This window comes from Staurois parvus, unplaced genomic scaffold (assembly GCF_062004578.1).
Source record: "Staurois parvus isolate SC_StPar_1 unplaced genomic scaffold, SC_StPar_1.0 ptg000445l, whole genome shotgun sequence".
NCBI lineage: Eukaryota > Metazoa > Chordata > Amphibia > Anura > Ranidae > Staurois > Staurois parvus.
Window position 1 is genome coordinate 6,108,816 of NW_028318241.1, and position 14,061 is coordinate 6,122,876.

Consider the following 14,061-nt stretch of genomic DNA (forward strand, 5'->3'; position numbering starts at 1 on the left):
CATCCTCTTCTTCATCCCCATCCTCTTCTTCTTCTTCATCCTCTTCTTCATCCCCATCCTCTTCTTCTTCATACTCATCCTCTTCTTCTTCTTCTTCTTCTTCTTCTTCTTCATCCTCTTCTTCTTCATCATCCTCCTCCTCCTTCTTCTTCTTCCTCAGCCTCTTCTTCTTCATCATCATCATCCTCATCCTCTTCTTCTTCTTCTTCTTCTTCTTCTTCTTCATCCTCATCCTCATCTTCTTCTTCTTCATCCTCATCTTCTTCTTTATCCTCATCCTCTTCTTCTTCATCATCATCCTCCTCTTCTTCTTCCTCTTCTTCATCCTCATCTTCTTCTTCATCCTCATCATCATCATCCTCATCCTCTTCTTCCTCTTCTTCATCCTCATCCTCTTCTTCTTCATCATCCTCATCCTCTTCTTCCTCATCTTCTTCATCCTCATCCTCTTCTTCTTCTTCATCCTCTTCTTCTTCTTCATCCTCTTCTTCTTCTTCATCCTCTTCTTCTTCTTCATCCTCTTCTTCTTCTTCATCCTCTTCTTCTTCTTCATCCTCTTCTTCTTCTTCATCTTCTTCATCCTCTTCTTCATCTTCTTCATCCTCTTCTTCTTCATCCTCATCCTCTTCTTTTTCTTCATCCTTATCCTCTTCTTCTTCTTCATCCTCATCCTCTTCATCATCATCCTCCTCCTCTTCCTCTTCTTCCTCTTCTTCATCCTCATCCTCTTCTTCTTCCTCATCCTCTTCTTCTTCATCATCCTCATCCTCTTCTTCTTCCCCTTCTTCTTCATCCTCATCTTCTTCTTCTTCATCCTCTTCTTCATCCTCATCCTCTTCTTCATCCTCATCCTCATCCTCTTCTTCCTCTTCTTCATCCTCTTCTTCATCCTCTTCCTCTCTTTTTCTTCTTTTTGTCTTCCTCTTGCAGGTCACTGCTCATGCGCAGATTTTTTATCGGTAAAAAAAAATCGGCCGATTTGCCCACTAATTGCCGCGAAAATCGGCCGATCGGCAAAATCGGCCGATTTTTTTCCAACTTTACCGAAAAACAAAAACGGCCAAAATACCGAAAAACGGCCGACCAAATCGCCCACTAACGATCCGAAAAACGGCCGATTTTATTTTCGGCCGACAAATCGGCCGATTTTCGACCCATCTATGGCCTGCATAACTCTACTCTTTTGTATTAAATGTGAATTTCAAATCAACAACTACAATCTGCCAGCGATTTTCTCTACCAAAGCATGCCAGTAGAGTGCAGCATTGTTCTGACTTGTGTCTGCAGTATGAGACAAAACATTCCCAAATAGTCCAAGGGGTCTGTTTAACAGCATGGGGAAAGTTTGTAACTTGTGTTTAGAGTTCAGCTAAGTTTAAATAAATTATGATGTTTGCATTGGACAAATTTCAGAAAACGTGTAAAAACTGGCCTAGTTTGTAATAGCTAATAGGTAGGAAGCAAGGCTAGTGGTCTTAAGTGCAAAACGCAGGCACAGTAGTCCACAAAGCAGACATGGGTATGACCTGACCTTTCTCTACTGCAGTTAAAGTCTATGTAAACCCAACATTTTATATTTCTGATATATACCTGCTGTACCATGTATTTGTATAAAAAAAAGTATCCTGTTCGCTTTGTATTGCTTCCTTTATGTGAAATCCCTATTGTTCAATGCCAGTCCATCTGTTTTCCAATTAAAAACTGGCCACACTAAGCACACTAAGAACACACAGTGGTCAGTTCTCTAGCTGTGCTGGGAACTGAGCCTACTGTCCTCCAATAATGAGATGCCCCTCCCCCGTCTGCACAGTTATTCACTGGACCAGTGTGCTACTGTTTCTCCTCCCTCACCTTTCTATGCAGCTGAGAACAGAGGGTATGTGATCACTTAAGGTGGAAAAAGGTATGTATAATGTTTTTTTATATCTATACACAGATATTTTACCTTTTTATTTCTATTTTAGTGCTGGTTCACACTGATGTGGTGAGGTATTTGCAGCGAATTCTGTGTGTTTCCTGCACTGCATCAGAATTGCACTCCGTTCATGCGAACCTCTGCAGATGTCTATATTAAGTTACTGACACCCCAAGAAGGTTGGCAGAATGCAGTGCGATTGGATGAATTGGATCACATGGGTGTGAACACCCATGCAATCCGATTCCAGTGCGAAAAGAAAAAAAAAGGTGCGCACACCTTTCTTGCTGGTGCGGTGTGATTTGAGCCATACAAAATGAATGGCTCAAATCACACTGCAAAGAATCGCATGTGATTTGAACAGAAATGCGATGTTATTCCTGTCCAAATCACATACGGTTTCCCTCATCATAATAGTGTGAGGCGGCACTTAAACTGAATGGGTTGTTTTAAAAATTGAGGGTTTACAACCACTTTAAAGCGTAACATTTTGGTAATTTTTCTGAAATCAGTACAAGGGACAGTACTTACATGTAATGAGAAGTGTCCCTGGTGCTGATGTCAGCTGTCCTAGTTAAATCCGAAGTCCACTGCCCCTCCATACCCCAATAGCTGTAATCTTCTGGTGCTGCAGGGGCTAACACAAATGCTTGGACTGTCATAGGTACTCATCAAAAGTGACAACTATGCCCACCCTTTATACCCTCTCCTCCATTCATACATGTTGTACTATAACTTCCAGGAATGAAAAGCACCCCATGAATGGAGAGCAGATGGATAAATGAAAGGTCATCCTCCTCATTTCATAGAGCCTCAGCAGTGCAGACTTATTTATTTATTACAGGCAATTTATGTTGCAAGACTATGGGATTGATTTACTAAAGGCAAATGGACTGCGCACTTTGCAAAGGCATTCTGCAAGTGCAATTGCTCCAGAGCTTAGTAAATGAGCAAAAGCTCTGTTGACTTCTATCATCCAATCATGTGCAAGCAAAAATTCTGTTTTTTTATTTTCCTTGCACTTGATCTGGTATTCTTTGCAAAGTGAAGCTTCACTTCATTCACTAAACTCTGGAGCAGTCTATTTACCTTTAGTAAATCAACCCCTATGCTGGCAAGAATAAAGTTACATAGGATAGTTACATAGTCTGGCTGAAAAAAGACCAAAGTCCATCCAGTTCAACCATAGAACAAAAAAAAAAAAGTTATAATCCTATACCCACAGTATAAAGTAGATGGGTGTAGACTGTATTTGGCATTATGGCAAGATGCACTTTATATATATATATATATATATATATATAATGTGTATATATATATATATATTACAATAAATATTCTATAACTGAATGGATTTTACATTTGCCTATGCTTGTGTAAAGTGTTATTCTATAAATGTTTAAGTAACATATATATAAATATTTTCAGGTCACAACTCACCTCACCTCCCTCAAGATAAGCCAAGAATGAAAGAATTTCGACTTGCGCGAAACAGCTTGGCTCCTCTACCGGATCACTGTGTGAAGAAAAGTAGGTATATATGTTATACTATTCACATACATCTGACAAAGCAGATCTCATGCAGGAGGGACAATTTTATTTCTTGTAATATCTTCAGGAGAAATAAAAATTGATTGGATATATTGCATTAATTCTCCAGAAAAGTTTGGGGGTCTCATATGAAGATGACCAGTAAACATTACAATGTGACAGTAACAGGTGCACAGTAATGGATTTGAGTCAGTTCTATTTTCATCTTTAATTATTTTTTAAGTTTTATAGGTTTTCAGATTTATAGAAAATCTGTATTTTACAAATAAACATTTAATATAGGATGTCCTCATGACACTAATATCACAGAGCATTATGGGGTTTAAAACAAGAGAGGTTCATCAGTAGCTGTTTATGTTCAGACAATCTCTGAAAGAAGAGGTTGGGTAGGAAATCTGATCTTCAACTATTCAGCCTGTTGCAACAGACATATTTTTCAGAAGCACAGTTAGGATTGGCCTGATAAATATGCGAAAAGGAGCCCAAAGCTCCACTTACTGGCTGGAATGCATAAAATGGGCAATATTATATGCAATATGTCATATCCTACTCTCTAGCTCCCTGGTCTCCTCCTCCCACGCCCGATTGCAGGACTTCTCCAGGACTTCCCCCATCCTCTGGAACTCCCTACCCCAATCCATCAGACTGTCACCTACCCTCCTCACCTTCAGGCGCACCCTGAAAACCCTCCTCTTCAGGGAAGCCTACCCCAACCTCACCTAACACCCGACCTCACCTAACAACTAACCTCCTCCACTCCTCCCACCACTCCATCCCCCATAGCCATCTCCTCCTGTACCACCTTCCCCTCCCTCCTAGATTGTAAGCTCGAAAGAGCAGGGCCCTCGAACCCCTCGTGTATTGTATTGTTACTGTCTTGTCTCATGTTCTGTCCCCCTGCTACTGTACAGCGCTGAGCATACCCTTTGGCGCTATATAAATACTGTATAATAATAATAATAATAATATACTGTATTCCTAAAATGAATGAAAATGTTATACATTTTTTGTTTTTTTTCAGTGTGCACAAATAAAATAATATGTATAAAAAAACATTTCAAATGTAAGTGCTGCACTTACATTTGAATTGATTACTGTGGGTTTGTTACCTTGCCTTTTGTGCTAGCAGCTACCATATTATCTGCGCTCGCCTTATATCTTGTGGTATAAAAAAAAATTATATGTTTTGTTAAAATTAATTTGTCCATAAGACCTCTTTCACATGGGCGGAACGCCCATGTGAAAGAGGTCTTATGGACAAATTAATTTTAACAAAACATATAATTTTTTGTTATGTCCGTTTTCCATCTGTCCATTTACGGATGAAAAACGGGCACCCATGTATTTCTACGGACTAGCGAATGTAAACGGGTGATCATCCGTTTACATCCGTTATTGTCTGTATCTCTTAACATCCGTTTTTTGGGTTTTTTTGGAAGAAAACCCTATTTTTCTTCCATTAAAAAAAAATGGAACGGACGAAAACTGGATGTAAACGGACAAAAAACTGATATAAACAGATGAAAACTGACGAAATCGGATGTTAACGGATGAAAAAATGGATGTAAACTGAACCGTTTTTTCTTTGAAACAAACGTGACTGAACTGATGAAAAAAAAATGAAACGTCCGTGTGAAAGGACCCTAAATGTTTACTACTAATAGCCCTCACTTACAAAGTGGCCTCTATTATCTTTATCATTCTTCTCTGTATATCCCTCTGATGTTGGTTTAGGTTTGTTATCAAACACATTGACAAGTTCCTATTACTGTATGAAGCATGGTGGATGTCAGCAGAGGTTGTAGCATACTGCACTAGTTCTAAAACTTACACAACCATAGCAGAGGGCTTTTTGACTCACTTTGGCTCAACATCTCATTATTATGATTATTATTATACAGGATTTATATAGCACCAACAGTTTGCTCAGCGCTTTACAATAGAACGGGAGACAATACAGCAACAATACAGTTCAATACAAGAGGGTTAGGAGGGCCCTGCTCCTTGGAGCTTACAATCTAAGAGGGAGGGGCTAGTGGTACAAAAGGTAATAACTGTGGGGGATGAACTGGTAGGAGGAATAGAAGATTCTGTTATTAGCTGAGGGCAGGATAGGCTTCCCTGAAGAGAGAGGTTTTCAGAGATCGCCTAAAAATCTGATTAATAATTGACATCACAGTTTCATCCAGCTTTCTTAATCATCTAATTTAGGATTTCTCTACTGGGCTAAAGGTCCTCCACAGATTTCACATTGAAAAGGTTCATTTTATGACTTATTCTTTTATTTATTATTATACCTAAAACTCACTGTACATGCTAAGGTATTGTGAGTTGTAGGTCTTAGCAACATTTCAAGTTTAAAAAAAATAGATAGAGAAATGCTGCTCTGGACAATGGAATTAAACTTCTTCCTATTAAGCAGAATGCAGCTTATCCCATTATCAGGGGAATTCAATAAACCATGTATGTCACTATTCTGGTGGTATGACCCCCTTACATGCGTTAATTAAACGCACCTCTGGTGAGTGCGCACCCTATCTGCTCCTAGGATTTTTTATCTTTCTCACAACCACTGATCTGGGATGAGGACTTTTCATTTCCTACTGATTAGCGCACTGTTTACCATTGTGTCATAATTTGCATCTTTCTGATCATTGGCATATAGATGCATATATACTTTATAGAGAATTTTTTCTGTATTTTGATTATAGCGCTGCACCTATTTTCTCTTTTTATTGATTATTGTAAGGTGGGTTGGTTTCCTTTTTTGGTGTTCTAGCCGCTTATACATTTCTGTCTGTAGCGCTCGCTATACCATTTTCACATAGTAAAACATTGCTGTTTCAAACCATTTCACATACATTTTGTCCCTAGTGCTTTGTCCTGTGCCCTGCCCACATTTTTACTGCTCTTTCTGCCTGGAAACTGAGAAATGTCCATGGCATCCAAAAAGCGTCCCTTTAGGTCAAAAGCGGTTTTAGACCAGCTAGAGAACAGAGATAGTAAATCAGAACCACTTGCAGAATTGAGTGATAATGATTTGTGGGGGAAATTCGTCATCAGACACTGAACACGATTTTGCGACTTTGCTCAGTGATGTGCGAACTTGGCGCTATATTTCAAATTTCAGTGTTTTTGGTTTGATTATATTATTGAATTAAATGTATTATTATTATATTATTATTTTTTATGATTATTTATTAAATTATAATTTATGATTTCGTGTTTCAAATTTTATCCTACCCGGGATGTTTACTAGACTCTTGTTCGGACAGATTTCAGTGAGTTATTCCTAAATATTACAGGCCTACAATAAAAAAACTACATATTTCCATGCAAAATAATGGTACCGCTTTCAGCACCAAAAATCTGAAATAATCATACCGCTAGGGAGGTTAAAAACAAGGAAAGCTTTGTGGCAGTTTTGTAACAGGTTAGTGAGTTCCAAATTGTCCGACAGATTTAGGTAATTCTTGTTTGTGTTACTTTAAGAACCTTTCGCTATGGTTGTGTCAGATTCAAAAAAGAATTTCCACCAGTTCATATATTAGGAAAATGGCAGTAATTAAAGTGGTTGTTAAGACAGAAGGTTTTTTTTTTACCTTACTGTATTCTATACACAAAGGTAAAAAACTTTCTGTGTGGAGTTCCCCTGTAGCCCCCTCTAAATACATACCTGAGCCCAATCTTGATCCAGCGATGAGACCAAAAGCTGAGGCTCTCTCACTCCTCAGTGGCTCAGATACAGTAGCAGGAGCCATTGGCTTCTGCTGCTGTCAATCAGAGCCAGTAACGAGGAGTGTGGGGGGAGGAAAGTCCTGCTTTGTTTGTCTTATGGACACACAGAAGGGCTCAGGAGCAGGCACACATGAGTGCCCCCAGGCTTGCTCTGAGGGCACTCGGGGGGGGGGGAGGGGGGGGGGAGAAGAGGAGGATCGGGGCTGCTCTGTGCAAAACCATTGCACAGAGCAGGTAAGTATAACATGATTGCTATTTTAATAAAATAAAAAACAGAGTTTCACAATCACTTTAAGACCAACTCTGAGTTAGTGTACAGAGAGGCCTAAATGAGGCATGTATTTGCTGGGAAGCTGTCTTGACCATGGCAGCTTTCCACGCAGATCTCAAGCTTGTTAGGACTGTGGTGGCCGCTGGCTTCCTAGCAATGATGACTCATTCCTGGACACATTCAGCTGCTGATTTGGAGATTCACCAGCCCATAGCAGAATGCAAACAAAGGGGATGGAGATGCTTGCTGTAGTGGCTATATTCGGGTATCAACAGGAATTTTCCAGGCGGCTGCTGAATAGGGCTGGGGATGTATCAGTTGTGCGGCCAAGAGCATCATAGCAACCAACAATGCTGTGCTACTGGGGATGAACGTGGAGTGTCCACGGTATGAACACTCAATCCTCCGTGCCACTCACCACCTTGCTTTACATGTAGCACTCACCAGTGAGTTCAGTCCACATCAGATATGCTTTTTCAGGACTTGTAGACCCGCTTTTATTTAAACCAGAATGAAAAATGTTCCCAGCCATCAGTTTCCCTCGCAGGGGATTTCCACCATCAATATGAAATTAACAATATTTAACCTCCTGGCTCTCTTTAGGTGCCGTGTTGCACAGGTCTCGTGCCTCGATCCTCTTGACCGTCTAACACAGCATCCCTGTGCTCTCGTACAAATGCTGTACCTAGGTCAGCTCTCTCTTTCTTTTTCTCACTTTCCGTCTCTCAGGCTCAGGCCTCTGTCTATCCTGTCCCAGACAGCACCGTACAGACATGCAGACAGACAGACACCCTCTCTGGCAGCTCCCTTGCAACCATACACATGGACTCCTAGGGAGGGTGGAGCCCAGCACCCTAGTTCTGATTACCCTAAGAACCCAGCACACGCCTGCACCATAAGTGTGCCTGTTCTCTGAAAACCTGGCCCAGACTGCCTTTTACATTGTGACAGGGTCTCACACTGCCTTACAGGTATGTGAATTTGTTGCAGGCACCAACATATTTTATGTAGAGGCACGGCAGAATTCTTTTTTTATGTAAATTATTTATGTTTTACAAAATATGGTAACAGTACAGAGACCACAAAAAATAACCACCATTCCATGAAACAAGCCTATACATAGATGAACAAAAGCATAAACAACAAGGCATGGCAGAATTCTAATGAGTGTCATGGATACTTTTTATGAATTCCCCAGTTTATCTTTATAGGCCCCCCCCCCCCCAGTATGTGCTATAATGATCCCAGCAGTTTAGGATAGTTTAAGTCCAGCAATATCTATTTTGCTAAAACCTGAGAGGTTATCTGATAAAGGGGCACAGTGATCCTCAGGTTATCCCTCAATCAGCAGAAATGAATCGGTATCTGCTTTGGCAAGTGACTTTTATATCCTTAGAAAGGTTCACGCCAATAATCAGCCTGAAGAAACTAACAAATGGCTTCTTGGAATGAAATGCATTCTATGTTTCCAGCTGCTAGTGATAGTTTCACACTTTGAAAGGGAAGCTGGAATTCCCCTCTGAGGGCTGTACAATTTTCCAGGAATGACATGTGGTGCAGCAGAACTTATTGTCTGATCTCTTCTAAAGAGACTTTACTGCTATGAAATATCCAGTTCACATTTCAGCAGTTCAGTCCTCAGCATTGCCCCTGAAACCCCAACATCTACTTTTCCCTATGTGACTTTTCCCTGTTTTAGGGTGACATCCTTCAATGACATACATACAGTATGTAGCACTATGCCCTTAGGAGTTGCTAAAGATTTGGGTCCCCCTATAGTTCTGCACAGCCAGGCAACATGCATTTCCTTCCAGCCCTGCTCTACAGAGACAGTAAACAGTTCTCAAACTTGTTTATTTTAAATTTTATTAGGGGATTTGAACTTGGATAGAGATGAGGTATACATGGGATGCCCAGGGAACTGTTAAACTGAGGACAATGTGGTGCGCTTATTTAAAAAGGGGTCAAAATCTTTATCAAGTAATTATAGACCTGTTAGTTTAACTTCTATAGTTGGGAAGATACTGGAGAGTTTAATAAAAGACCACATAGAGGAGTTCTTGCTGGGAAAAAAAACATTTTAAGCAACAGACAGCATGGATTCATGAAAGACAGAAATTGTCAAACAAATCTGATTTCTTTTTATGAGGAGGTGAGCAAAAACCTTGGACAGAGGGGTGGGGTGGACGTGGTATACTTGGACAGAGGGGTGGCGGTGGACGTGGTATACTTGGACAGAGGGGTGGCGGTGGACGTGGTATACTTGGACAGAGGGGTGGCGGTGGACGTGGTATACTTGAACAGAGGGGTGGCGGTGGACGTGGTATACTTGGACAGAGGGGTAGCGGTGGACGTGGTATACTTGGATTTTGCAAAAGCGTTTGACACAGTTTCCCACACGCAGCTAATGTGTAAGGTAAAGTCTACAGGCTTGGAAAAATCCATATGTAAATGGCTAGAAAACTGGCTAAAAGATCGTATTCAGAGAGTAGTGGTTAATGATTCATACTCTGAATGGTCTGGGGTTGTCAGTGGTGTACCCCAAGGTTCAGTGTTGGGACCCTTACTTTTTAATATATTTATAAATGATATAGGGTCTGGGATTATAAATCCCATTTCAGTCTTTGCAGATGACACCAAGCTGTGCAGTGGAATAATGTCCTTACAGGATGTCTCCAATTTACAATGCACTGTGTAATTGGGCAACTGTGTGGCAAATGAGGTTTAATGTTGATAAATGTAAGGTTATGCACTTGGGAGCTAAGAATATGCATGCATCATACATACTAGGGGGGTTCAACTGGGGGAATCAATGGTGGAGAAGGATCTGGGGGTTCTGGTAGATCACAAGCTCAATAATGGCATGCAATGCCAAGCTGTGGTTTCTAAAGCGAGCAAAATCCTCTCTTGTATTAAAAGAGGTATAGACTCCAGAGAGAGAGATATCATATTACCCCGGTACAAATCATTAGTAAGACCTCATCTGGAATATGCAGTTCAGTTTTGGGCACCAATTCACAAATAGAACATTGGGGAACTGGAGAAAGTACAGAGAAGGGCAAATAAACTGATAAGAGGCATGGAGGAGCTCAGCTATGAGGAAAGATTAGAGGAACTGAATGTATTCTCTCTTGAGAAGAGGAGTTTAAGGGGGGATATGATCAACATGTATAAATACATCAGTGGTTCATATAGTGAACTCGGTGTAGAGTTATTCACCCTGAGGTCATCACAGAGGACAAGGGGGCACTCTTTACGTCTGGAGGAAAAGAAATTTAATCTCCAAACACGGAAAGGTTTCTTCACAGTAAGCTTTGAAAATGTGGAATAGACTTCCTCAAGAGTTGGTTCTGGCCAGCTCAGTGGATTGCTTTAAAAAAGGCCTGGATTATTTATTGGATACACAGAATATAACTGGATACTAACATTTATAGGTAAAGTTGATGCAGGGAATATCTGATTGCCTCTCAGGGTATCAGGAAAGAATTTTTTCCCAGCAAGAGCAAATTGGATCATGCTTTGCTGGGTTTTTTTTTTTTGCCTTCCTCTGGATCAACTTTTTATTTTTGAATGGTTGAACTGGATGGACTTTTGTCTTTTTCAGCCAGACTAACTATGTAACCTCCTGGAACTATTTACAAGTGCTCAGAAGGGTTTTCTCTTTTTGGAGAGCTATCCAGCCTCTACTGGTGTAGGAATCCCTGGACAAGGAGATCTAGAGTCTGATACTTTAAAAACACAGTTCAGCTGGGGACTAGCTAGGTTTCCCACCCAAATGCCCTTTCCCCTACTGCTGTCAAGAGGGTGTAGAAGTACTTACTGTCCTTCTGTAGGCTGAAGGTTGGCAGCTGCCTTCATAACTTCTGTTGGGCTGGTTCCTTCCCTAGCTCCACAGATGGTCCTCTCTTAGGGGGCTGGGGAGATTCAGCTTTCCCTCTGTCCATATCCGCCTGCAGGCAGGCCCTTTCCCTGGACCCCCTTGCAGGCTCCACACTCCAGCTCCTGCTCTCACATCTTCCACCCATTAGCTTAGTTCACCTGTGGCATTGACTTCCTGTTTGCCTTGTGTGGCAAAAGGTGTAAAGTGAAGACTCGGTAGTTAACATGGCATGGACTGAAGTATATTGGTTATTTAGATGCAATACTGTAATTGCTGTTGTCAACTACAACGCTAACATGTGAACATCTTTGTAGCAATAACATGTACATATGATAAACATGTGATTTCCATGTCGTATACTCTGTGTTCTGGCTGCTTATTTAAAAAAAAAAAAAAAAAAAAAAATATATATATATATATATATATATATATATATATATACATACATATATATACACACACAGTGGGGCAAAAAAGTATTTAGTCAGCCACCAATTGTGCAAGTTCTCCCACTTACAAAGATGAGAGAGGCCTGTAATTGGCATCATAGGTAGACCTCAACTATGAGAGACAAAATGAGAAAACAAATCCAGACAATCACATTGGCTGATTTGGAAAGAATTTATTTGCAAATTATGGTGGAAAATAAGTATTTGGTCACCTACAAACAAGCAAGATTTCTGGCTCTCACAGACCTGTACCTTCTTCTTTAAGAGGCTCCTCTGTCCTGCACTCATTACCTGTATCAATGGCACCTGTTTGAACTTGTTATGGGTATAAAAGACACCTGTCCACAACCTCAAACAGTCACACTCCAAACTCCACTATGGTGAAGACCACAGAGCTGTCGAAGGACACCAGAAACAAAATTGTAGACCTGCACCAGGCTGGGAAGACTGAATCTGCAATAGGCAAGAAGCTTGGTGTGAACAAAGCAACTGTGGGAGCAATAATTAGAAACTGGATAACATACAAGACCACTGATAATCTCCCTCGATCTGGGGCTCCACGCAAGATCTCACCCCGTGGGGTCAAAATGATCACAAGAACAGTGAGCAAAAATCCCAGGACACATGGACATATTATACACATGATATTTGTGAGTGTGTATGATCACATATCTAAAATCTATATCTATTAAAAAGATATATATTATAAGGAGAAGTTGTTTTTCATAACTCCTAAGACCCACACAAAGGATTAAATTATATCTTCTAATTTTCTGCCAGTGAGCTGAATTCTGCTAAATACCAGTAACATATCATACAGCAGCTGATATAGCTTAACCACTTGCCCTCCAGAAGATTTACCCCCCTTCCTGAGTAGGCCATTTTTTGCGATACGGGGCTGTGTTATTTTAACTGACAATTGCGCGGTCATGCAACTCCATACATAAATGAAATTTATGTCCTGTTATTCCTCACAAATAGAGCTTTCTTTCGGTGGTATTTGATCACCTCTGCGGATTTTATTTTTTGCGCTATAAACAAAAAAAGACCGAAAATTTTGAAAAAAAACTATATTTTTGACTTTTTGCTATAAACATGTCCAGTAAAACATTTTTTAAAAAAATCAAATTTCGTCATAAATTTAGGCCAAAATGTATTCTGCTCCATGTTTTTTGCAAAAAAAATCCCAATATGTGTAAACTAACTGGTTTATGTTAAAGTTATAGTGTCTACAAATGGCGGTATATATACAGGACTGAAATTTTTATTTTTTTTATGCTAATAATGGCAGCGATCAGCTACTTATAGCGCGACTGCGGCGGGCATTCTGACATTGGGGGGAACTGACTAACTGCCACTGACATCCCAATGGCACAAATACAATGATCAATGCTAATAAAAAGCACTGACACTATATTAATGACACTGGGCAGGAAGGGGTTAACATCTGGGGCGATTAAAGGGTTACTGTGTGCTATTTTACACATTGTGCTGTGTGTTTTACTAGGGAAACATGATGCTGTGTATTTCTCTGCTGTGCAGATTATTATTATTGTTCTTATACAGGATTTATATGGCGCCAATAGTTTGCTCAGCGCTTTACAATATAACGGGAGACAATACAGCAACAATACAGTTCAATACAAGAGGGTTAGGAGGGCCCTGCTCGTTGGAGCTTACAATCTAAGAGGGATAAATACACAGCAGCATGTTCTTGCTGGCAGGAGAGAGACCTGTGTTATTTACATACAGACCTCTCCCCTGTCAGTGTTACTCAGCGATTGCCAGGTGCCGGCGGGGAATATAAGATTGACAACCATAGCCGCCAGTGGCGGTATGACCCTTACCCGGAAATGCAAATCACACATATACATATATATATATATATATATATATATATATATATATATATATATATATATATATATGATTTTGTGCAGCCCTGCCGCCCTGTAGCAGTAATTCTACTATAGTGCGGCAGGCAAGCGGTTAAAGAAGAATGGTACAGTATGTTTCCCTGATCATTGTTTCACTTTCCCAGAAGAGATGTCACAGTGTTATCAGACAGGTAAACATGTTTTCACTAGTATGGGACTTTCTCTATCACAGAAGATTCTTATCAACATAGTTTCCTGAGTCCTCACCCAAAATCTGGTTATTAGGCCTATGCCACATAAACAATATTGTAGCAGATACAACTGCTTTTCTTAGCATTTTTGTTGCTATAAAAATAGAATTGCAGTAAGTGAAAAGTCTG

General features: G+C 40.3%; 1 protein-coding gene and 1 long non-coding RNA gene across 6 annotated transcripts in view; one reads left to right on the plus strand and one right to left on the minus strand.

Annotated features, from left to right (window-relative positions):
• Positions 1-14,061, plus strand: part of ANKRD55 (ankyrin repeat domain 55) — a 145,622-nt gene that overhangs the window by 114,248 nt on the left and 17,313 nt on the right. For 4 of the 5 annotated variants that reach the window (XM_089688072.1, XM_089688074.1, XM_089688075.1 and 1 more), the window contains one exon: positions 3,344-3,445. In XM_089688072.1, the coding sequence (XP_089544198.1) occupies positions 3,344-3,445 (102 nt within the window). Of the gene's footprint in view, positions 1-3,343; positions 3,450-14,061 lie in introns of all 5 variants that reach the window. The other variant, XM_089688073.1, reaches the window with a different exon arrangement.
• LOC149453647 (uncharacterized) overlaps positions 1-14,061 on the minus strand; it is a 90,138-nt gene that overhangs the window by 34,711 nt on the left and 41,366 nt on the right. The window contains exon 3 of the long non-coding RNA XR_016314423.1: positions 3,356-3,431. This is a non-coding gene — a long non-coding RNA (uncharacterized LOC149453647). The remainder of the gene's footprint in view (positions 1-3,355; positions 3,432-14,061) is intronic.